Consider the following 23,120-nt stretch of genomic DNA (forward strand, 5'->3'; position numbering starts at 1 on the left):
TCACTTTTCTTTCTTTCTATTTCTTTTCTTTCTTCTCTCTTTCTTTTATTAATCTTAGAGGCGTTCATAGCTTCATTGGACATTGACTTGTTTCCTTTCAGCAAGAGAAAAAGACCCAAACTAAAGTCTACATTTTCTTGTAATACTTAACATACATCATTACTACATATTTACACTTCAATAAAGTACAGTTAAATGAGTACAATAAAGCACAGTTAAATAAGTACAATAAAGCACATTACTTGTAATGTTATCAGAAAATCTGCAAACAAGCCCATTCTGCCTTAATTCACCAGCTAGCCTTGTATTTATTACGACTTGACAGACTCATACAGATCTCACCTTCCATTTTTTAAAATTTGATCCAAGCACCAGATGTAACCAAAATCTCTGGAACTATGAAATAGTTTTAATCACATGGGTCATTTTCCATGCAATGATGCCTACTATATAAAAGCCCTTTCTCATATTCTATATTTAAACTTCGAGTTTTGCACAAAACAGTTCAAACCACAGTACTTAAGAATCTCAGCCAGTAGGTATAGAATTCTATTACGACGATGTATTGCTTACATATTTTTAAAAATGTGAAGATGTAAAATAGTTTGGTCAATTCTGATAATTAGTAAACGTTGTTAATAACATTTATTTTTTAAATAAAATATTCAACTTAACATGTAAGTACAACCTCAATGCTGCTAGAGATTGATTAGTTTTCTTAAAAGACCCACAAACCTCCAAACTATGACAGAGAGGATCTTGGATTCACCTCAAGAATGCTGGAGAGATGGACAGATAACTCTTTGAGCTAAGTCTTCCTTTCTCCTAAATGTAACACTCTATTAAGAGAACTATGGCTCTGGGAATTTCAGAGGACACCTCCCCAAGGACTGCTTAGACAGGGGCAAGACGCTAACTCACATGAGACAGCTTCGTACCAACCCCCCAAAAATTTACAGTGGAAGAAATACCTGCCTACTTATGGTAGGATTACAGTGCTCAGCACAGTTCCCTGTTGATAGAAAATGTTTAATAAATGGCTGCTTTGTTAGCCTGGTGTTCTACCCTTTTGTACCAAAGAAATAAATCAGCAAACCTGATATTTCTTGCTCACTTGTCAGGGATTTTTCTGTCTGTTACAAAAATAAAGGCATCATAATAATGAATTAGACCTTCAAGCCTTTTTTTGTTTTCTAAAAGCCAAGACAGCCCATTCATTACCCCTTTACATTTGCCCTTTAACACTGCCATTTACTGCAGAATTTCCCCTAGTGTTACACTTTCTACTTCATAGTTTACAGTTGTTTATTGTTTAAACTGTTCACTTTCTAATGAAACCTGGAGGATCACTATTTTCATGAGTAGGCTACCTCAAAGTACAGAAAGAATGTACTGTTTTTGAGTTTTCTTGTAGGCAGATAATTACATTTAGATGAATTTTTAAAATATTTTTAAGTTTTCCAGTTATAGTTGGCATACAATGTTATATTTGTTTCCAATATACAACATAGTGATTATACATTTATATAATTTCTGAAGTGATCACCACGATAAATCTAATACCCATCTGATTAGTACCATACATAGTTATGTACAATATTATTGACTATATTCCTTATGTTATATTTAACATCCCTGACTATTTTGTAACTATCAGTTTGTACTTAACCCCTTCCCCACTTTCACCCGCCTACCCCAGACTCTCTCCCATCTGGCACCCCTCAGTGTTCTCTGTATCTATGCGTTCATTTGTTTCATTTTGATCCTAGATTCCATATGTTAATGAAATCATATGACTTGTCTTCCTCTGTCTGACTTACTGCACTCAGCACAGTACTTTCTAGGTCCATCTATGTTATTATAGGTGGCAAGATTTCATTTTTTTTTTTTATGGCTAATAGTCTATTGTGATATATATATATATATATATATATATATATATATATATATATATATATATATATATACCATCCCTTCTTTATTTATCATCTATGAGGGACACTCAGGTTGCCTCCATATCTTGACTATTGTAAATAATGTTGGGATGAACACATGGATGCACATCTCTTCAAAGCAGTATTTTGGATTTCTTTGGATAAATACCCAGATGTTGGAACTACTGGGCCCTTTGTCTCTTGTTATAGCCTTTGTTTTAAAGTCTATTTTGTCTGGTGTAAGTATTGCTGCCCCAGGTTTCTTTTTTTTTTCATTTCTGTTTTGATGAAATATCTTTTTCCATCCCTTTCCTTTCAGTCTGTGTGTCTTTAATCTGAAGTGAGTCTCTTGTAGGCAGCATATGTAAGGGTCTTGTTTTCTTATCCATTCAGCCACCCTATGTTTTGATTGGAGCATTTAATCCTTTTACATTGAAGTAATTTTTGATATGGACTTGTTGCCATTTTATTATTCATTTTATATATAAAGAAATATATTTAACATATAACATTATTTAACTATATTAATTATATAATACATATTAATATATAAATAAATGTATATATTTAAGAAGCCCCTCCAACATGTCCTGTAATAGTGGCTTGGTGGTGATGAACTCCTTTAGCTTTTTCTTGTCTGGGAAGCTCTTTATCTGTCCTTTGATTTTAAATGAGCTTTTTGGGTAATCTTGGTTGTAGGTCCTTTGTTTTCATCGCTTTGAATATTTCATGCCAATCCCTTCTGGCATGCAACGTTTCTGTTGCAACATCAGCTGACAGTCTTATGGGAACTCCCTTGCAGGTTACTAACTGCTTTTCTCTTGCTGTTGCTAAGATTCTCTCTTTAATCTTTGCCATTTTAATTATGATGTGTCTTGGTGTGGGCCTCTTTGTGTTCATCTCATTTGGGATTCTGCATTTTCTGGGGCTTGTATGTTAATTTCCTTCACCAGGTTAGGGAAGTTTTCCACATTATTTCTTCAAATAGATTTTCAGTTCCTTGCTCTCTCTTGTGCTTATGATATCCCTGTGATGTGAATGTTCTTACGCTTGATGTTGTCCCAGAGGCCCTAAACTAGCTTCATTTTTTTTGGATTCTTTTTTCTTGTTGCTGTTCTGATTGGGTGTTTTCTGCTACCTTGTCTTCTAGATCACTGATTCGACCCTCTGCTTCATCTAATCTGTTGATTCCCTCTAATGTAGTCTTCATTTCTGACTTGTTCTTTTTTATGATTTCTACCTCCATTTTTATATTTTCTATATCTTTGTTAAAGTTCTGCGTTCATCTACTCTTCCCTTAAGTTAATAAAGCATCCTTATAACCAGTATTTTGAACTCTGCACCTAGTAGACTGGTTGTCTCCATTTAGTTGTTCTTTTTCTGGAGCGTTGTCTATTTTCACATGGGACTTCTCTCCCTATTTGGCTGCCTTCCTGCATTTGTTTGTATTAGGGAGGGCTCCTAAGTCTCCCAGTCTTCAGAGAGTGGCCTAATGTAGTAGGTGTTCTGTGGCAGTCTTCCCTGGTCACTTGAGCTGGGTGCCCAAGGTGTGTCTGTGTGCCTCTCACTGTAGTTGAGCCTTGGTTGCTGTTCGCACACCAGTGGGAGGGACTGACCCTCAGGCCGATTGGTTGTGAGTATTGGCTGGTGAGGGGAACAGGATTCACTTTAGCAGGACTCTGGTACCTGCCCAATCTGCCCTTTGAGTGTGTCCGCCTCAGATGCTGCCCTGGGTAGTGCTCTGGCCTTATCAAAGCTGGTCACTGGGTGTGCAGGCCCAAGTGCCTCTTGGGAGGCACCCAGCCACAGGCCAAGTTCAGCTATAGCTTGTGCCCTACCCGGGGCCACCTGGCAAGAGTCAACAGGCAGTCCGTAGATGGCCGCCACCTGTGCTGGGCTGAGGTGCCTTGGGATGCCAAGCTGGGAACTGAGCCTGGCTGCTGCTAATGCTGGGCTTGGTGCTGCTCAGCAAGTAGCCCAGGGCACCCTGAAGCCAGATGCTGCTTGTTTGGATTTTGTGAACCTTTTGAGAAATTTTAGGGAAGTCCACAGCATAAGCCAAGATGGTCCATTTGTATTGAAAAAAAAACACTGTAGACGGCTTGGGTGGGCTGGCAAGATGGAAGGGACAGAATCTCAGGAAATCAAGTGGGCGGGGTGACCTGTGTTAGTCTGGTTTATGGAGCCCAGAGGTGGCGGCCGTCTGCCTTTGCGCACCAGATGTGGGGAGAGCTCAACAAAGGAAAATGGATACTGCCAGCACTTCTGTTTAAGATAAAGCTACCCCTCAGTCCTCGCACTGAAGTCAGACAATCCAGTTCCTCCCTGTATGCCCCTGGTGCTACTCGAACAGCTGCCCTAGCGCTTGAGCTCACAGTGAGAGTCCGTCACCAAACAAGTCTGCGTGTGAGCCCTTTAAAAGGAATGTCTGTGACCCCCACAGCCCTCTATTTCTCTCATCCACGATCTCTGCTAGATTTCACAGCCAAAGATTGAGGGGACCTCTTTCCCTGGCATGGTATACAGTTGACCCTTTTAGCAACACTGGTTTGAACTGTGTGGCTCTACTTATATGCAGATGTTTTCAATAAATACATATAGTTCTGTAAATGTATTTTTTCTTTTTAATGATTCTTAATAACATTACCTTTTCTCTAGCTTACTTTATCATAAGACTACAATATACAACATACAAAATATGTGTTAATTGACTGTTTATGCTATCAGTAAGGCTTCCGGTCAACAGTAAGCTATTAGTAGTTAAGTTTTTGGGGAGTCAAAAATCGTACATGGATTTTGAACTGTGTGGAGGTCGACTCCTCTGACCCCTGTATTGTTCAAGGGTCAACTGTAGTCGTTTGTCTATCATCTTGTTATTTTTTTCTATCAGTACTCGTGTCCTTTATTCCTGACTTCTTTTGGATTGAGAATATTTTTAAATTTTATTTCATGTTCTCCATTAGGTTTTTAGATGTACTTTTTTTGGTGGTTGCTCTAAACATTACAATATGAATCCTTCCCTTATCCCAGTTTTCCCTGAATTAATATTATACCTCTCCATATATAGTCTAAGAACTTTATAACAGTATAATTCCATTAGTAGCCTCCTCCACTTGTTATAAAACTAAACAATACATTGTTGTCAGTTTTAGTTTATCTTTCCCCCTCCCCTCCCCGCCCCAGCAGAAAAGAAAAGCTTTATTAGAAGGGAAAGTACACTTCCAGAAGTGGAAGCGGGCCTGAGCAAGAGAAGCGTGGCTCAAAAGGCCAGTTTTAGTTTAAATAGTTATTTGTCTTTAAAGAAATTAAGAAGAGAGAAAAAATTCTAAACATTCCTTCCCCATAGACCCAAGCTTCCACCCGATGCCATTTCCCTTCAGTTTGAAGAACTTCCTTAGCATTTCTTATAGTCTGGGTCTCCTAATAATGAATTTGGGCACCTGTCATTTAATAAGGCTTGAGAATTTGATCCAATCCCAGCTATCATTTCTGTTGCATTATAAGATTCAGACAACCCTAGCAGTTGCTTGGCAATAGACTCACGCCATCCCCAAAACCCAACAGCCCCATCCTTGCAGTGTAAACAGGAACTGGGTCTGATGGTGATCAAAGAGGTCCCTGAGAATGCGGCGTCTGCAACTGCTGGCCCAAAGCTCAGTCTTCCTTCCAGTCATGCTCCCACAAAACGTAGGATCTACCTAAACCTCCACTTGCAGCAGGAACAGCTAAACTGTTGTATGAGCTGAGTATTACCTCTTGAAGGCCTGAGATAGTCACCCTTCGAAGCCGTTTTTCTGACCTCTCTATGGACTACTGATAGCAGAGGGTGGCCTCCTGGTGGTTGCGATGACCCATTCCTCCTGCCCATCTTCCCTGCACTGGTGACAGACTGGCCACTGGCACGCATACGTCTCCAAGCCTCTCTTAGCCTCCCGGAAGTTTTGCTCAAGGGTTTCAGCTTTTGCAGAGCGACCTTGGCTACTCAGCTACCATGAGTCATTAATGCTAAAGATGTTTCCTCAGTATCAAGGGTTATGTCCACTTTAGTGTCTATTTTCAGGGCCTTAGCTGCAGACTCCTTTGATTCGTCTGGATATTTTTCTTCACAAGCCTTTACACTGCCTCCTTGTCTTCCTCCTGTTCCCAAGTCCCCTTTCCCAACCTTGCAGTGGCCTCCGCACAGGCCAAGCTTGCTATTTGCAACAAGCAAACCTGGGGTGACAGTCTCTCTTCTGTCATATGGTACAGTTTGGGCAGCCAAACTGTACCCTTCTAACTGTATGCCCATGGGCACATCCTATAACCCCTACCCCTTGCAGCTTAAGTTTCTTCATCTGTAAACAGGATTGTTGTGAAGATGAAATGAGATTAGTCATGTGAAGTCTTTAGTGCAGAGCCTGGAACCTGATGAGTTACCCACGTTAGTTATTGTAGTTACAGCCCTGCCCTCAAATATCTTCCCTAACTCCTTTTCAAGTCTCAATTCATTTGCCAAAGTGTTTGGCTCCAGTATGTTGCTGGATATTCAGGAATGTGACTTCCTTTTGCAGACTGCCAGTGGCTTTCACACTTGGCTTCCCAGGAACGGATGTCAGGCGCTTCAGACACTAACAGGTAGATCCTAGGGACCTGCCATGTGCTCTCTCAGTTTTCAGGACCAGATGGCTCATAGCTGATCTCATGGGTTTTCCTGTCCACCTAGTGGTCTGCTGGGAGGCACAGAGGTAAAATGGATGAAGTCTTGCTTCCAACGAACTCACATTTCAGTGGGGGAGAAGACCCAGAAGCCACAGCTATAGAGTTCCCAATTCAGGGAAAGACTGCTAGATGCTCCTATGGTCAGGATCCCTCAGGAGCACCTGGATCCAGGATCCACCAGGATCAGCTGAGGATCTTCCTGATTCTGATGATGCTTGGCTAGAATACTGATGGAGAAGTGGGAGATAGCAAGACAGACAGTGAGGGAAGGACATTGCAGGCATAGGGAAGACTATTCGAGAAGTCTTGATCCATTCTAGGAACTCCACTCCTGAGTGAGGGCTAAAACCTTCAACCCACAAAGCATCCCAGTCATTGGTCTCTCTGACCCACAGGTCCCACACCAAATTCTCTCCCTTGACATTCAAAGCCCTTCACAATCTTGCCCCACCTCTTCTCCCCACTCCCATCTTCAAGCCCTGACCCTTTGTTATAGCCACTCAGATGGTTTCCTGTTTGCCAAGCAGACCATTTACATTCTGGCCTCCAGGCCTTTGCCCAGGCTGCTCCCCCTGCTGAGAATGTTGTCATATTCACTGAGCTAACTCCTTCTTATTTTCCAAGATCCAACTCAGGGAACATCACTAAAAGCCCTTCCAGGGCAGGAGTTACAGGCTGTACCCGCGGTGCCTAGAACCCAGACTGTTATTTTTGTTGAATAATTAGTTAATCATGTCAAGGAAATCTTCCCTGAGTAACCAAGACAGACACCCGCTCTGCTCTGCACTACCCTCTGTGACTCCTTGGCCCCTCCTCCCCCCGCGCACACCTTGTCGGTGCTTTGTTAAAGCTTCTTGAGGCAGGCGTCATTTCTTATGCCGATTTCTTTTTCTTCAGTATCTAACTGTACCTAGCACATAACTCTGTACGATCGGCATGCCATTTCACATTATGTATCTTGTGGGCTCCGCCAGGCCCGGCCCGGCCCGGCCCGGCGTCTTCGCCTCTACGCCTAGCCAGTATCTCCAGTGCCCTAGAATATTTCCTACACACGCTCTGGGGTTGCTTTGCCCAAAACGGGACTCGTGACGACCCCGCCCACAGCCGGGATTGAAGGGCGGAAGCAAAGCCCACCTCGCCCGGCCTCCCGGGATTGGTGCCGCCGGGGCCAGGAGGCGGGGACGGGTCGCGGCTGCTGCTGACGCACTCGGGGCCAGAAAAGCCTGCGGACTGGCAGGCCAAAGGCAAACCGAGAGGCCAGGCGGAGGTGAGGACGCGGTGGCCGAATGTGGGGGACGGGCGGGAGCGGAGGACACCAAGGACCGAGGCGCTGCCCACGTCCGCCTCGCCACCTGCTGCACTCGGCCAAGCGCGATGCTGGAGCCCGAAGCTGGCCCCGCCCCAGGGACTGCGCCTGTGGGCCGAGGAGGTCGTCAGCCAGGTCTTGTCTTCCAGACCGGGAGGCTCGAAGCTCCTGGACCACGAGGAACCACCCAACATGGCATCGGAGGTAAGTGGGACCTCAGGGACCCCGGTCCTCCGAGCCTTCAAAGAAGGGGAAGGGGCACCCTGGGAGTCAGCCAGGGTCGGGACTCGTGGGGATCCCCTGGTGCCAGACCTGCCTCCGGCAGCCCTCCTGATAATTGCCCTTCCAGTCTCCAGGCGGTGGGCACTCCCTGGCGCACCTGCCGGAACCCGGGAGAGGCCTTTGTCCCTCTCCCACCACTCCTCAGGCGGTCAGTGTGGCAAACCCACCAAAGCACACTGCTGGGAAGGTGGTCCTGACCAGACCTCCTGCTGTAGCAATTGTCCCCGTGTAGCAGAGTCCACATGACTCTGGCAGGTAGAAAGAGCCAGGAGGTAGAGGGCTGTGCCCTGCAGCCCCAGTGGCCTCAGTGCCCAGAAGCTTCCTGTCTCACTGGTCTCTCTTCATTGGCGGGGTGGGGGGGAGGGGCGACACCCCTCGGTTCTCTTCCTGACCACTGAGTGGCAGGAGTCTGAGGCACAAGTTCCTTTCCTTGGGCCTCAGTTGATTTTTCTGGCAAATGGGGGTAATAATAGCTGTCTGCCTCCCTCTGTCAGGTACTGGATCATGAGGTCACGGCTTTGAATCCTTTGGGTAAAAGGGGCTGTTTGCTTGATCTCAGTGGGCCTGAGAAGCAGGAGGTCTTGACTCCAGTGTTTAGGGCCCTCATTAGCTGGCAATTCACTTCCTCCTGGGCCTCGGTTTGTTCATCTGAGTAACTGGGTTAAGAATGCCTGTGCTGCTAGCTTCTGGGTCATGGTGGTGGGCTGGGAGCAGGGCCTGGACTTTGGAGCCAAGCAGACTTGGTTTCTGAAGCAGTCACTCGATCTCCCTGAACCTCTCATTTGTAAAATAGGGGTGACAGTGCCCACCTTATAGGAGGGTGGAACCCCACATATAGAATGCCGAACACAGGGCCAAGCAATATGTTCAACAAATGGTGGCTAATGATACTAACAGTAACAACATAGGAATTTCCCTTGTGCATGCTCAAATTGGCTGTTCATTCATCGCAGCCCAACCCAGTGCCCCTGGTCTCGGCCCCAAAGGAATCGTTCTGGCCCAGTTGTGCCCTGGTTTGGACCAGTGCCCTCTCCCACCACATTGGACCTCCCCTTCTCCTCAGTGCCCAGGTGGTGGCATCTCACTCTGACGTCTTCCTGGGGCCCTTTGAAGCCTGCCAGTGGGGTGGAAGCTTGGCCCCAAGACAGAATGGGCTGCTTTCAGGAGACCAGGGCACCAGGTGACCTCTGTGTGCCCCAGGCCGTCTGTGGGCTGGCACTAATTAGCTTGGCTGCAGCTTCTCTTGTTAAGTAGTTGTTGTTACTAACGACCCAGGCAGGGGGTCTAGGGGCCTGCCAGAGGCAGTGCCAGACCTCTGGTTGAGGGGCAGGCTGCTCTCCATCCTTGCTGGCTGGCCCTGGCCCCCTGGCCCCAGTAGTCAGAACTGGGGCCCCAAGTAGTGCTTTGCTGGAGATCTAGGCTTGCTGGGGCAGCAGAGAAGTAAAGGGCAGTCCCAGATCGAAAGGAGCGGGGGCTGTTTCTGCAGGGCAGAGTCCTCTGTTGGCCAAGGCAACTGAGGGGTCAGCTCAGAGCTTGGGGCCAGAGCATGGTAGAGGCCCCATGGTGCACATAGAAGCCAAGCTAAGGCACACCCTGGCCTCGGCAGTCTTCGGCCTTTTCCTTAGTAATACCTAGAATTTACTGAGTCCTTATTGAGTGCCAGGCACTGTGCTATGTATGCACTTGGCAAATATTATCAAAATTCATCAACCCCGAGGCTTAGAGAGATTATATAACATGCCCATGGTCAGGTGACTAACAGAGGCCCGGGACATTACAGGGGAACAGAAGAGGACGTATCCCCAGTGGCCACTTAAACCCCACTCCACAGAAAAGATGCCAGTGAAGTATTATGCACACCTCCATCCCGGCACGCTCTCCTCTGATCCTTGGCACTCTGGGCCCTCGGACTGATTTTCAAGTGTTCTGCACCACCCCCCATCTGTCCTATGCCCTGGCCTGTGCCCTCTTTCAAAGCAGACATGTCTCTATCCCATTCCTCTGCCCTCGGCTCCTGGGGGGCAGAGGGTCAGCTAGTGACCTCCTGGAAGGCCAGTGATAATGGGTGTGTCAGGGGCGCTTTTCAAAAATGTGGTGGGTGTTGAGACCTAGGCCCTGCCCCAAGTATGGGACATGCAGATAACTCGAGCCTGATTGGGCCCCTCAGGTGCCTCCTTGCCTGCCTCTACAGCAAAAGTCCAGATCAGGAGAGCTGGCAGAGATGTCCTGACAGGATGTGGGGTTCAGACCGTGGGCTGTGACTTCAGACTGCTGGGCTGCAGACCTGGCTCTATCCCCCCACCCCCGACCCCCAGTGAGGGCAAACCGCATAACTGCTCTGTGCCTCGGTTTCCCCTTCTCTGTAGCGGAATGGTATCGGTACCCACTTCAGAAGGTTGTTGTCAGTGCATGGCGAGCAATTAGAATGGTGCCTGGCAAACAGTGAGAATTCGGCGTGTGTTGCGCCAGTATTACTACTGTTATCATTGGTGCATCGGAGCTGGATTCAAACTCTGGATTCCAGAGTGACTTCTCACGTTGGTCAGTGGCAGGAAAGGCCCCAGAAGTTTTGCCGTGGTCTCGGGAGTGTCTTGTACCCTGCCACCATTTCCCTGGAGCAGTCTCATGTGGTGAGAAAGAGCCCTAACTTCAGTGCACAGCCACATTCCCACAGTCACTCCCTGAGTGACTTTGGACAAGTTCCTGACTCTCTCTGAGCCTCAGTTTCCTTATCTGTCCAGTGAGAATAATCCTGCCTACTGGCTCCCACCGCCATCTCACTTGATAACTCTCCTGAGGGCCCTTTGTAAGAGGCACTGTTCTCGATGGGGAAAAGGGTATTAATAGCTCCTGCTCTCCTGGCCAGAGTGGGAAGCTGTGGGGTGGCCGGTTTGTGGGTGCAGTGGACCCCATCATGGAGAAGTTCAACTCGTCTATCACCTACGACCGACACCTGTGGGAAGTGGATGTGCAGGGCAGCAAGGCCTATAGCCGAGGCCTGGAGAAAGCAGGGCTCCTCACCAAGGTTGAGATGGACCAGATACTCCATGGCCTGGACAAGGTACTCCCCACGCCCCAAGGCCCACCCAAGAGCCCCTCCCTATGGCCCTGGCTCCCACCAAATCTCCGAGTGCAGATTACGGTATCATCCCAAGCTCCTCAGTTTTTATGATTATACACCTAGAGAGATGCCCTTTACCCATGTGCTGTGCTCACTGTCTCTTGTCACCCTTTGATACCCCATGGCCTCATGGCTCATGGGCAAAGGTGCATTGGGCCTGAGATGCTCCCTGGGGGGTGGGAGCACACAGATCCTTCCTGTGGAGCGCTCCCAGGACTCAGCTCCAATACAGGAACAGTCAGTGGTCAGGGTGAGAGTGGGAACAGGGCTGGGCCCTCTTGGCCGATGATGCCCGCCTGCCTGACCCCCGAGTCGCTGCCATTTGCTATAGGTAGCTGAGGAGTGGGCCCAGGGCACCTTCAAACTGAACCCCAATGATGAGGACATCCATACGGCCAATGAGCGGCGTCTGAAGGTACAACCGTCTCCCACCTCTCTGGCCTCCTCTCTCTGCCTTTCCCTGGGCCACTTTGAGCATAAGCAACAATTATTCTGTTCCCTTTGTCATTGGATGAGGTACAGGTGGGAATTCAGAACAGGAGGCCTCAGCAGAGATGGCAGAGACTTGGGCGAGACCAAGACCAAGGCCCCGGGATATGGCGGGGGTGGGGGGGTTGGGGGTTGGATATAGGGTGGGGAGGAAGCACATTTACCTGGGCAGGCCCCACTGGGCCATGAGTGAGCAGCAGACCCTGACCCATGCCTCCCTCCACCTCTAGGAGCTCATTGGTGAAACAGCAGGGAAACTGCACACAGGACGAAGTCGGAATGACCAGGTGCCACCAGCCCCTCCGCCCCCCACCCTGTGCTTCCCAACCTTGGGGAGCTCAGACAACAGAGTTTGAGTTCTGTAGAGGTCCCGGCTCCCCAGAGAAGCCACACATCTGTCTCCCTGAGTGCCACCTCCTCCCCCCCACAGGTGGTCACAGATCTCAGGCTGTGGATGCGGCAGAACTGCTCGACACTCTCTGCTCTCCTCTGGGAGCTCATCAGAACCATGGTGGATCGGGCAGAGGCGTGAGTCTCCTGGGGACACCCAGGTGGCAGAGAGGGGCATGAGGGCAGCCAGAATCTCTTCTCTCCTGAGATAGTTTGAATAGCAGACCTAAGTGGCAGGGATGCAGAGAGTAAGGGAGCCAGGCCCTAGGGTCCAGGGGATCCCAGAACTCCTGGACTGAGTGAGGCAGAGCAGCCGGGAGCAGGGCATTTATTGCAGTGTTTCCTACCCCCATGCCAGCCTAGCACAGCAGGCAAGCTCACCTTTTGAAGATTCATAAACAAGAAAGTAAGGCACTGGGCAGGTGCCCTGAATCCCAAAGAAAGAGGCTGACAGTGCTGGGGCAGCCAGAGTCACTCTTCAGCCTGCCTGTGCCCCATGTCCTTCATCCTCACCCAGCATGGCCGGAAAAGAACAGAGCCGAAGGCTCCCTCCTCACAGCCTCATCTCAAGCTTTGGCTTCTGTGCCTTGACTGCTGAGATGTCTGTATTTGGTATCAGAGACAGGGCTTATCCCTCCTCTTCCCCAATTCTCTGTTACCCCTGTTTCACAGGCCTCACCAGTTGGGGGGAAACAAGCAGTATCACCTTGTAGGGACTGGGAGAAATGAGGAGGCACTGCTGATGAATACAGTTTCTTTTTGAGGGTAGTGAAATGTTCTAAAATTGATGTGGTGGTGGTTGTACATTAAAGTGTATACTTTAAATGGGTGAATTGTATGTGAGTCATATCTCAATAAAGCTGTTTATTAAAAATACAAATTAGAACCACCACTCACAGCACCTCTGCCCTACCTACTTTGAAGTGCTCCCAGGTCTTCTGGGTTCCTTGGGAGCTTCTCCCATGCTCACAAACATGGCTGCCACCACCAGGTGGTACCCTGGCTGTACACCTCCTCCCCTGCCCTGGACTCTTCTGAGATTTGCTTCGAGTTGTAGAGACCCAAGCTGAAGGTGTAATCCAAGCCTTGCCACCAGGAGGCCCTACAGCTCTGGCCCACTTCTGACCAGAGTTGTGGGGCCTTCTTACAACGTTTGTCTCCAGGAGATCACTCGGTCGCTCATGCAGGCAGATCCTTTGTAGGCTGCCGTGCTTTTCCCTGGAAGGGCCCAGGCCTGCAGAGTCTGGGTGTCACAGGCAGGCCTCGCCTGAGCCTCTTGAGCCCCTCAGGCCCCCGCTCCTGCTCTTCCTCTACAGGGAACGTGACATCCTCTTCCCAGGGTACACACACCTGCAGAGGGCTCAGCCCATCCGCTGGAGCCATTGGATCCTGAGGTGAGTTTGAACCGTGATGGAAGGGAGGGCCCCTAGGCTGCTCTGACCTTCCTTACCCCTGGCTCCCACAGCCATGCCGTGGCACTGACCAGAGACTCTGAGAGGCTGCTGGAGGTGCAGAAGCGGATCAACATCCTGCCCCTAGGGAGGTGAGTTAGGTCCCAGGACGCCAAGGGCGGAGGCAGAGAGGTGCTGCCACATAGTTAGCATGGCCCTTGGGAGTTGACAGAAGAGGAGCCAGGAAGGACAGAGAGGAACAGAAAGCCAGGGACCCTGCATGGACTCACATTTCTCTCTAAAATGTGAACAACTAAGCTAGCAAGTATGTCAGAGCAAGGGCAGGGCTCTCCAGAGCAGCTCCAGAGAGCCAGCCAGTTGCCCACAGCCTGCTATGTCCCCTACATGGGGACAAGTGTCAGACGCCAAGCTGACGGGGCTGTAGCCCTGACAACCAGAGCTCAGCTCTGGGTGTGCATGCGTGCACGTGTCAGGGCGTGTTTGCCAGGAGCCCTGGTCACTCAGAATCCCCTGTCCCTGCAGTGGGGCCATTGCAGGCAATCCTCTGGGTGTGGATCGGGAGCTGCTCCAAGCAGGTGAGTCCCCGCTCTTTGGGAGATCACCATCAGCTCCCACCGGGTCTTGCAAAGAGGGCAGGGGTCTGGGCGACACCTTCATTTCTTACCTATGGACACTGAAGTTAGAGAGACAAGGGAAGGCCTGTGGTGGGATTGCATGTCCCTGGGTAGACTCAGGGTTTCCGCCTCCCTCCTGGGTCCTGTACAAGAGACCCTCTCCCTCCCTCCACTCTGAAAGGGGTCCCTGGGGAGGTAGGTGGGCAACCTCATTCCTGGTCGCAGTGGCCCCTCCTTGCCCTCCAGCCCAGCCCTATTGCCTTCCACTTTTCCCCTTCGTCCAGAACTGAACTTCGGGGCCATCAGTATCAACAGCATGGATGCCACCAGTGAGCGAGACTTTGTGGGTGAGTCCTGGGGACCAACCCACCTATTCTCTGGATTGTTCCCCACCTTTGTTTGCCAGCCCTGGCTTCTCTCCAGTTTCCTCCCCCCCAGCCCCCAACCCTCATGGTCTGCCTGGAGATTCTCTAGGCTGGGTTAGGAGCAAGAGAGGCCTGGTGACCAGAGAGCCTGCTCTCCCTTTCCTCCCACAAGCTGAGTTCCTGTTCTGGGCTTCGCTGTGCATGACCCATCTCAGCAGGATGGCTGAGGATCTCATCCTCTACGGCACCAAGGAATTCAGCTTTGTGCAGCTCTCAGATGCCTACAGGTAAGGCGGCACTCTGCCTTGTCCCAGCTCTGCTCCCACCAGCATGACTTTCTTCCTCTTCGCCCTAGTCATCAGACCAGCCAAGGGGCAGGAGAGCCCCTTGAGCCCCAGCATCTCTGTCCCCAGCACTGGAAGCAGCCTGATGCCCCAGAAGAAAAACCCAGACAGCCTGGAGCTGATCCGGAGCAAGGCGGGGCGAGTGTTTGGACGGGTGAGAAGGGCAGGCAGTGGGGCAGGGCCTCTGGCTGACCTGGAGGGTCCTGAGGGAACTTCCAGGATGGGCTCCGAGGTCCAGCCTCCTGATCCTCACTCCTCCCTCAGTGTGCTGGGCTTCTGATGACGCTCAAGGGACTTCCAAGCACCTACAACAAGGACTTACAGGTGCAAACCTGGGGCAGGGGGCACCCAACTGCATATGCACCGCATGCTAGTTACAGGGCCCTGGCACTTACAGGCCCTTGACTACCCTGAGAGCTCTCTCTCCTCCCTCGGTGAGGGGTGTGCAAGGTGCTGAGTGTTCCCAGTGGAAGGGAGTGAGGGTGCCCCGGTGGGGGATGTGGCCGCTGGGCCCTCACGTCCTGCCATGTGCCTACCAGGAGGATAAGGAAGCTGTGTTTGAAGTGTCAGATACCATGAGTGCCGTCCTCCAGGTGGCCACTGGCGTCATCTCTACGCTGCAGGCAAGATATGCCTCTTCTCCCCAAGGTCCCTAAACTCGGGCGGGCATGCCAGGAGGGTAATCTTGAGAGGTGGTCCAGAAGACCTGGGGCAGGGAGAGGGGTATGTGCTTGTTCCTTCCCTTAAGGAACAGTGAAGGGACAAAATTCAGGCTGCTGCAATAGCATGGCAGTGGGTTAGAGTCAAGGAGTCCCACCATCTGGCCTGACTAGATTTCCTTTGTAATCCTCTATTAGGGGAAGTTTCAGTATACAACAGCTGAGTGACTACATGACAAACCCTACATACCAACACCCGGCTTTGACAATAATCACTTCATGGCCGTTCTTGCTTCAGCAGCTATCTTTACCTACTATCACCCTCTCCCCCACCCCCCACCCTTTTCGATAGAAATCCCCACCTTCATATCGTTACATCTCTAAATAGTTCAGGGTGTGTCTATAAAGCAGTGGTCCTCAAAGTGTGCTTCTGGGACCAGCGGCATCAGCATCACCTAAGAACTTGGTAGTAGTCGGTCCTAGGCCTCGCTCTAGACCTATTGCATCAGAGATTCCAGGGGTAGGGCACAGCGATTTGTATTTCTGGTAAATCCTCCAGGTGATTCTGATGCATGCTAAAGATAAGGACTCTGAAAAGTTAAAGGCAACCCCAGTAGCACACCTAAAAATTATCGACAATTTTGAAAAGATAGCTAGAGCAGAGAGCAGAACAGAGTGGGAGAGAGTGGATCTTTCCGAGGCAGGGGACATCCTGACTGAGGGTATATGCCTGGGGCTGGCACCTTCAGGCCCCAGGGTCCCCGGGACTTATCATTCCCATGCCTGTGCCCCCAGATTCACCCTGAGAACATGGCGCGGGCTCTTAGTCCTGACATGCTGGCCACTGACCTCGCCTACTACCTGGTCCGCAAAGGGGTATGTGTGGGGCTCCTGGGGTGGATGGGTGACGGAACAGCGATGCCGCCCCCGCCACTCTTCACCAGGGGTGGTCAAGGAGGGCGCGGGCACCCAGAGCAGACCAGGGAGCAGAGGCAGCCTGTGTCAGCGCTGCCTTCCACCTGGCGCCCGTAGATGCCATTCCGTCAAGCCCACGAGGCCTCTGGGAAAGCTGTGTTCTTGGCTGAGACTAAAGGGGTCACCCTCAACCAGCTGTCGCTGCAGGAGCTACAGACCATCAGGTGCAGCCCCTCTTCTTCTCCCTCTCCTGCCTCCCAGGGGACGAGGCTGGGTCGCCTGAGGCCGGAGTGGCTGGGCTGCCCTAGCCCATCTCCTTTTTTCCCCTAGCCACCTGTTCTCTGGTGATGTGAGCCGTGTGTGGGACTATGGGCACAGTGTGGAGCAGTATGCTGCCCTGGGTGGCACCGCCCGCTCCAGTGTCGACTGGCAGATTGGCCAGGTGCGAGCACTGCTGCGGGCACAACAGGCCTAGCCTCCTCCCCATCCCGCTCTCAAATAAAGTGGGCCCGAGAGGAGGCTGCTGCATTTCCTGCCTAGCCTGTCTCTCTCAGCGGTGGGCTTTTGGGGGGTCCGTTGAGGGGCAGTGGAGGTCATCAAGGAAGTGGAGAGACGGCAAGGATGGCAACTCCCCGGTGGGGAAGGGAGGAGAGAACATAGCCATCTCGTCAGAGCCTCTGCTCCGGTCAGGCCCCCCCTCCCGCCCCCCCTCATTCCACGGCTTCACAGTGACTTGCCTGGGTGTCATGGCAGGAGTGGCTTCCCTGGAGCCCTGGTGGGACCTGATGGGTTTGGTTAACCCAGTCAGTCCCTGTCCATCTTCCTTCCAGTGCCCTCTAGGCTCCTCTGCTCCCATTCTGCCCTTGCTTAACCCACCCTTCCTTGGACCGTCATGCACAACTACAGCATACCATTGCCCTCCTGAGGGGAATGAGATATTTGGTGTGTGATGTCCGGCCCTAGGCGAGCTTCCTGCACAGGTTAAGAAGACACCTTCTCCACCCTAGAGAGTGATGTGCAGTTAATTCCCAGGCACTAACCATGGAGGATCACAGACAAAGGAGGGGTTGTCACATTGAGTCAGCAAGGGGCCTGAGGCCAGGCCTGGCACACAGTAAGTGTTCACTAGCAGTGAGTCCCCAGAGCCAGTGGAGGTGCAGAGACCTCTTTTACGGGAACCTCACCAAAGTCCTGATAAGAAATGTCTGAAATTTACACTTTATTAACAACAAAGACAAACAAGCTAAACTCAAGAACGATAACCCCTCCCAAGTGATTCTGGGAGCAGTGAAAAGACTAAAGAAGCAAAACTTCAGCAGTGGGGACGCAACACTAAAATCCATAAAGGGTTAGAGCTACAGGTCACAGGTAAAATCTAGAGCGCAGTCCCCAACCTTTTTGACACCAGGGAGCTGTGCTCCTGTGGGAATCTATCGCCTGATGGTCCGAGCTGGAGCTGAGGTGGTGATGCTAGCCGTTAACCTACCTCCTGCTGTGCGGCCCAGTTCCTAAGAGGCCACGAACCGGTACCAGTCTGCGACCCAGTCTGGGGACCCCTGTTCTAGAGTAATGGTTCTCAAAATTTGGTTCCTGACACTTACTACCTGGAATAAGTGTCATAAATTGTTATAAATGGAAACTCGCAGGCTCCACTGAGACGTTCTAAATCAGGTTCTGGGTGGGGCCTAGGGAACTGATTTAACAAGTTCTTCAGGTGTTGCTGATGTGTGCTCTAGTTTGATGATCACTGGCTTCTAGAACTTGGTTAAACTTGCTGCAGATCAGCAACGTCAGCCTCCCCTGGGTCCCACGCTGCCCTGATTCGGAATCTGCATTTTAACAAACTTCCCTGGTGCTTCTTGTGCACATTATCATCAGAATTGCTGATCCAGAGAATGCCTAAGATCTAGTCTCAGAAATGAAGGAGGGACTTAATGTCCATTGAACAGCCGATAGGATTAAAACAGTAATTGTAATACATGTGACACAGGGAACGAAGCCTGATCTACCACCTGCATCAATGGGGCACACTCCTATCTAATTGGGAACTCTACTTTCAGACAATCCTATGAAAAGTTCCCCATTAACCTGAACTAGAATCAGCCTCCCAGTGCTTCCCACGAGTGGTCCTGGCCACATGTGGTCTGATCTGAACAAAAGGAATGAGCCTCTCATAGCTCAGGGAGAGCAGAGTTTATGTAGCTTTTCTCCAAACTCTGCCCACGTCTGTTTCTATTCTGCTACCAACTGGCCTAATCTTTGTCTCTTGTCTACTTTAAATTTTTTTTACACCAAGGCTCAGTATAACCTTATATTGGTTTCCTATTGCTGCTAGAACAAATTACCACGCACTTGGTGGCTTAATACAACATAATTCTTGAGGTCAAAAGTCTGAAATGGATTCGACTGAGACAAAACAAGTGTCAGCAGGAAATGCTTCTTCCAGCGGCTCTGGAGGAGAGTGTGTTTCCTTGCCTTTTCCAGTTTCTAGAGGTACCTGTACTCCTTGGCTTGTAGCCCCTTCTTCGATCTTCAAGGCCAGCAGTGTAACATCTTCAAATCTCTCTGACTCTGACCCTGGGCTTTCGTTGTCACATCTTCTGACTGATTTTTCTGCCTCTTGTAAGGACTCTTGTAGTTACTTTCGATGCACCTGGATACACTAAGATAATCTCTCGAGATCCTTAACTGAGTCGCATCTACAAAGTTCCATTTACTGTGTTAGATAACATTCACAAGTTTGGAAGTTTATGATATGGACATCTTTGGAGGGTTATTCAGTCTATTACATTCTGCTGTTTGGCTCTCAAAGATGAACATCCATCCCATATGCAAAATACATTCACTCCATCCCAAGTTCCCCCAAAGTCTCAACCCATTACAGCATCAACTCATGTTCTAAATTTCATCAAAATCTCATCGGTTCAAACGTCCCATATTTCATCACCTAAATTAGGTACGATAGAGTGAGACTGGGTACGATTCATCCTGGGGCAAAATTCTCCAGGAGCCTATGAAACTCATGATTGTGGTAAGTTCACACATAATAAACTCAAGAAACAAATTACTCCCCAAATACAATGCTCGTTTAGGCATAGGATAATAGTTATAGACATTTCAATTTAAAAAGGAAGAAAATGGAAGGACGAAATGAGTCAGTGGTTCCAAGCAACTTTGGAATCCAATGTGGAAAACTCCATTAGATTTCATGGCCTAGGAATAATCCTCCGTGGCTCTTGGCTCTGCCCTCTGGGCCTGCACCACTACCCTCAGTTTCTTCTTCCTAAAGTATAGTACATGCTTACAGTTGAATGGCATATCGGTCTGTTTTCTGCCTGTAGAATTCTGAAAGAACTTTGAAAGCCTTCTTTATTTTTCTCCTCTCTATTCCTTTTAATCGAGGCTGGTAGTGATTTTGCTGGTATAACATTCTCAAGAACTTTGTGGGTTTCCTGTGTTTGTCACAGGAGTTCACTTCATTAGACAGTAGGTTCCTCCACAGATCTTTACTAGATAATTCCATCTCTATTTCTGGTTTCTGCTGAGATATCTCAGGGCATCCATGAGTCATGTGCCAACCCTTTTTAAAGAGCACACTCGACAGAATATTCTGACCTTTTGATCCTTTCCAGGCATTAGCAAAAAGTTGTCCAACCATACCCTAGGCTTTCTAAAGCATGCGTTCCTGACAGTGAATCTCCTAATTTTAGGATTTTTGCAAAGCTGAAAATTTCCCAAATCACCAAGTCCTGGTTTCTGTTTGCTTAACAGCTTTTATCCCAATTTCTCTCTCTTTCTCTCTATCTCTCTCTCTTTATTTTTTTCTTGCATCTTTTACTCTTGGCTGCAAGGGATGCTGAAAAGCAAGCGCCTGGCAAAAAGGAATGAGGTTGTCTTATTAGCTCTTATTCTAAACTTTAATTATCCATTGTGTATTGGGGCAGGACCCACTTCACTGAGCCTGTTGTCTTCTGAACAAAATCAGGGTCTATAACTAAGGAAGACAGGAAGGGAGCAATGGCTGTTAGTTTAGTAGCTTATGGTACCCAAAAAGATGAGTAATGCCCTATTGAAGCACTGAGATTGCACTACATGTGTGGCAGTCACAAAGGTGGTAGACTTCGAGTCAACAAAACTCCAGAGGTATATTCTACATGAGCACTGTGGAACTATGTCTCATAGTTTTTTGAAAAAGTGCAAACTAAAATTTTCCTTTGTGTAATTAATTCATGCAGTTAAAGTTGGCTTGGTTCTCTCACTTCTGCAAAATTTGTCCAGGATTTCATCTATTTTTCTCATTTGAAATCACTAATAAAAACAATTTTGAGAGAAAGGCTGTGGCCGAAGGCTGATGGCATGTAATATGAGACTCTCCTAGCTTACCTTTCATTGGTATTTGAAGGACATGTTTACTCACCCAACTAGGATTCTACCGAGTAATGCTGTCATCCGTTCTACATTTTTTTCAAAAACGAATCATAAAAGACTTTTTCAAATATCTTGCTAAAATTCAAATAGTCTCTGTTAGAGTATTACCTTATCCAGGTCCAAAAGAGATCAAGGATGTTATCAAAAGTTTCCAAAAAGCGCCGAACTTAGTTTTATTAGTTTTACAGAATTCGTATTGAAGTGAAACTGTATTGGGTCCCAGTACCTACGAGTTTATTTTCTAAATGCACATTATCCATTCCTTTTACTCATTGTTTCATTCTTTAATAATAGCTTTACTGAGATATAATAAACATGCCACAAAGCAAATTCTATTAAGGTGTTCAGTTTAATAGTTTTTAGTATGTTCAGAGTTGTACAATCATGACCACAATCAATTTTCGAATATTTCATCACCCAAGAAGGAAACCCGCAAGAAATTTTGTGCTCCAAAGGAAATGAAAAGACATCCGCAGAATGGGAGAAAAATGTTTGTAAGTCATACATCTGGTAAGGGTTTAGTATCCAGAATATAAAATAAACTTTTATAATGCCGCAATAAAAAGACAGCCCGATTAAAAATGGTCAAAGTATTCTCCAAATGTACAAGTGACCAATAAGTACATGAAAAGATGTTCAACATCTTTAGTTGTTGGGAAAATGCAAATCAAAACCGAAATTAGGTACTACTTCATGCTCCCTAGGTCTGAGTTAATTTTTGTATATGGTGTGAGGAAAGGATCCAGCTACATTCTTTTCCGTGTGGAAATCCCTTCGTTTTAGTACCATTTGTGGAAAAGACTCTTCGTACCCAATTGAATTGTCTTTGCATGGTATATGAATTATACTTCAATAAACCTGATATAAAAATACTATTATTTTTAACAAATGAGTATATCTACATGTGCCATACACTGTTCTGAATGCTCATTAGTTTGCTTAGAATTTATGGGACTCACTTTCTTCCTTTTCTTGAAAGTTTACTGGTTCTTCCAGCCTACCCTGCCTCAGCAGCCGCCGCCACATTGCCTACAGTAATTCTGCAAACTCATCAACTTGCTCTAAATCCCAAACTCTTCCCAATTCCTGCAGCCATCTGAATGCTCAAGGTTGGGTCTATAAGCTCAGCCAAACATTCAGTTTTTCAATTATTGCTCAGCTTTCCTTCCCCTCCCTATAACAGCTAAACCCAAACTTTCACACCTTCAAGCTACCAACCTGATCTCCCCCAAACCCCTGGAAACCACTAATCTCTCTGTTTCTATGGACGTATCTATTTGACGTTTCATGTAAATGGATACATATAATATGTGGCTTTTTGTGCTTGGCTTCTTAGCATAATGTTTTCAAGGTTCATTCATCTTGTAGCATGTATCAGAACTTCGTTTCTTTTCAAAGGCTGAATAATACTTCATTGAATGGATATACCAGCTGTTGTTTAACCAGTAATCAGTTGATGGAAGTGAGTAGAGCTGCTAAGAACATTCATGTACTAGTTTAACAAAAACCTCTTAATAGCTAACTCCCCTTCATAAGAGGATCATACACCATGAGCAAATGGGATTTTCCTCTGAAATGCAAGATGATTTGACATACAAAAATCAATATAATATACCACATTAAGAAGAGGAAAAGAAAAACACAAGAAAAGGGAAATCACATGATCATCTTCGTTGATGCAGAAAAAAACATTTGACAAAATTTAACACTTTCATGATAAAAACAAGACTAGGAATAGAAGGACACTAATTAAACATAATAAAAAGCCATAGATGAATAACCCACAGCAAATATCATACTCAATGGTAAAAGATGAAAAGCTTTAGGGCCCATCTTAATCCGGATGACTTCATCTTAACTAATTACATCTGCAAGGACCCTATTTTTAATAAGGTTACTATTATGAGTTAAATCATGTGACCCAAAAAATGGTATTTGAAGAGAAAAAAATCAATGAAACAAAAAGTTCGTTCTTTGAAAAGATCGACAATATCGTCCGACTTTTAGCTAGACTGTCTTAGTCTGTTGAGGATGCTGTACCAAAAATACTACACACTGGGTAGCTTCTATACAACAAATCTATTTTTCGCAGTTCTAAAGACTAGAAGTCCAAGATCAGGGTGATAGCATGGTTGGGTGAGGGCCTTTTCTGGATCCGAGACT

General features: G+C 47.9%; 1 protein-coding gene and 1 long non-coding RNA gene across 9 annotated transcripts; one reads left to right on the top strand and one right to left on the bottom strand.

The window, feature by feature from the left end:
- Positions 1-5,184: 5,184 nt before the first annotated feature.
- Positions 5,185-7,654, bottom strand: LOC111735586. The gene is made up of 2 exons (XR_002778858.1): positions 7,462-7,654; positions 5,185-6,859 (listed from the first exon to the last, which is right to left on the bottom strand). It is a non-coding gene; the product is annotated as an uncharacterized LOC111735586 (long non-coding RNA).
- A 125-nt stretch (positions 7,655-7,779) lies between these two features.
- LOC105311409 (argininosuccinate lyase) lies at positions 7,780-17,060 on the top strand. Of its 8 annotated transcripts, none has more exons than XM_011387388.2 (18): positions 7,780-7,899; positions 8,088-8,142; positions 10,767-10,850; positions 11,087-11,281; positions 11,673-11,756; positions 12,061-12,117; positions 12,261-12,358; positions 13,537-13,614; positions 13,686-13,763; positions 14,155-14,207; positions 14,531-14,593; positions 14,784-14,898; positions 15,025-15,109; positions 15,220-15,279; positions 15,495-15,578; positions 16,410-16,490; positions 16,647-16,753; positions 16,860-17,004. In XM_011387388.2, the coding sequence occupies exons 2-18, from the start codon at positions 8,131-8,133 to the stop codon at positions 17,002-17,004; spliced, it is 1,479 nt and encodes a 492-aa protein (XP_011385690.1). In that variant the 5' UTR covers positions 7,780-7,899; positions 8,088-8,130. The 8 variants fall into 8 exon arrangements, 7 of the variants coding, with proteins under 7 accessions (XP_011385690.1, XP_011385692.1, XP_023382855.1 ...); XM_023527087.1 differs by having other exon boundaries at positions 7,839-7,899; positions 10,001-10,850; positions 16,860-17,060; XM_011387390.2 differs by lacking the exon at positions 10,767-10,850 and having other exon boundaries at positions 16,860-17,057.
- Positions 17,061-23,120: the final 6,060 nt, after the last annotated feature.

The sequence above is a fragment of the Pteropus vampyrus genome, unplaced genomic scaffold (assembly GCF_000151845.1).
Source record: "Pteropus vampyrus isolate Shadow unplaced genomic scaffold, Pvam_2.0 Scaffold1000003844, whole genome shotgun sequence".
In the NCBI taxonomy this organism is placed as follows: domain Eukaryota; kingdom Metazoa; phylum Chordata; class Mammalia; order Chiroptera; family Pteropodidae; genus Pteropus; species Pteropus vampyrus.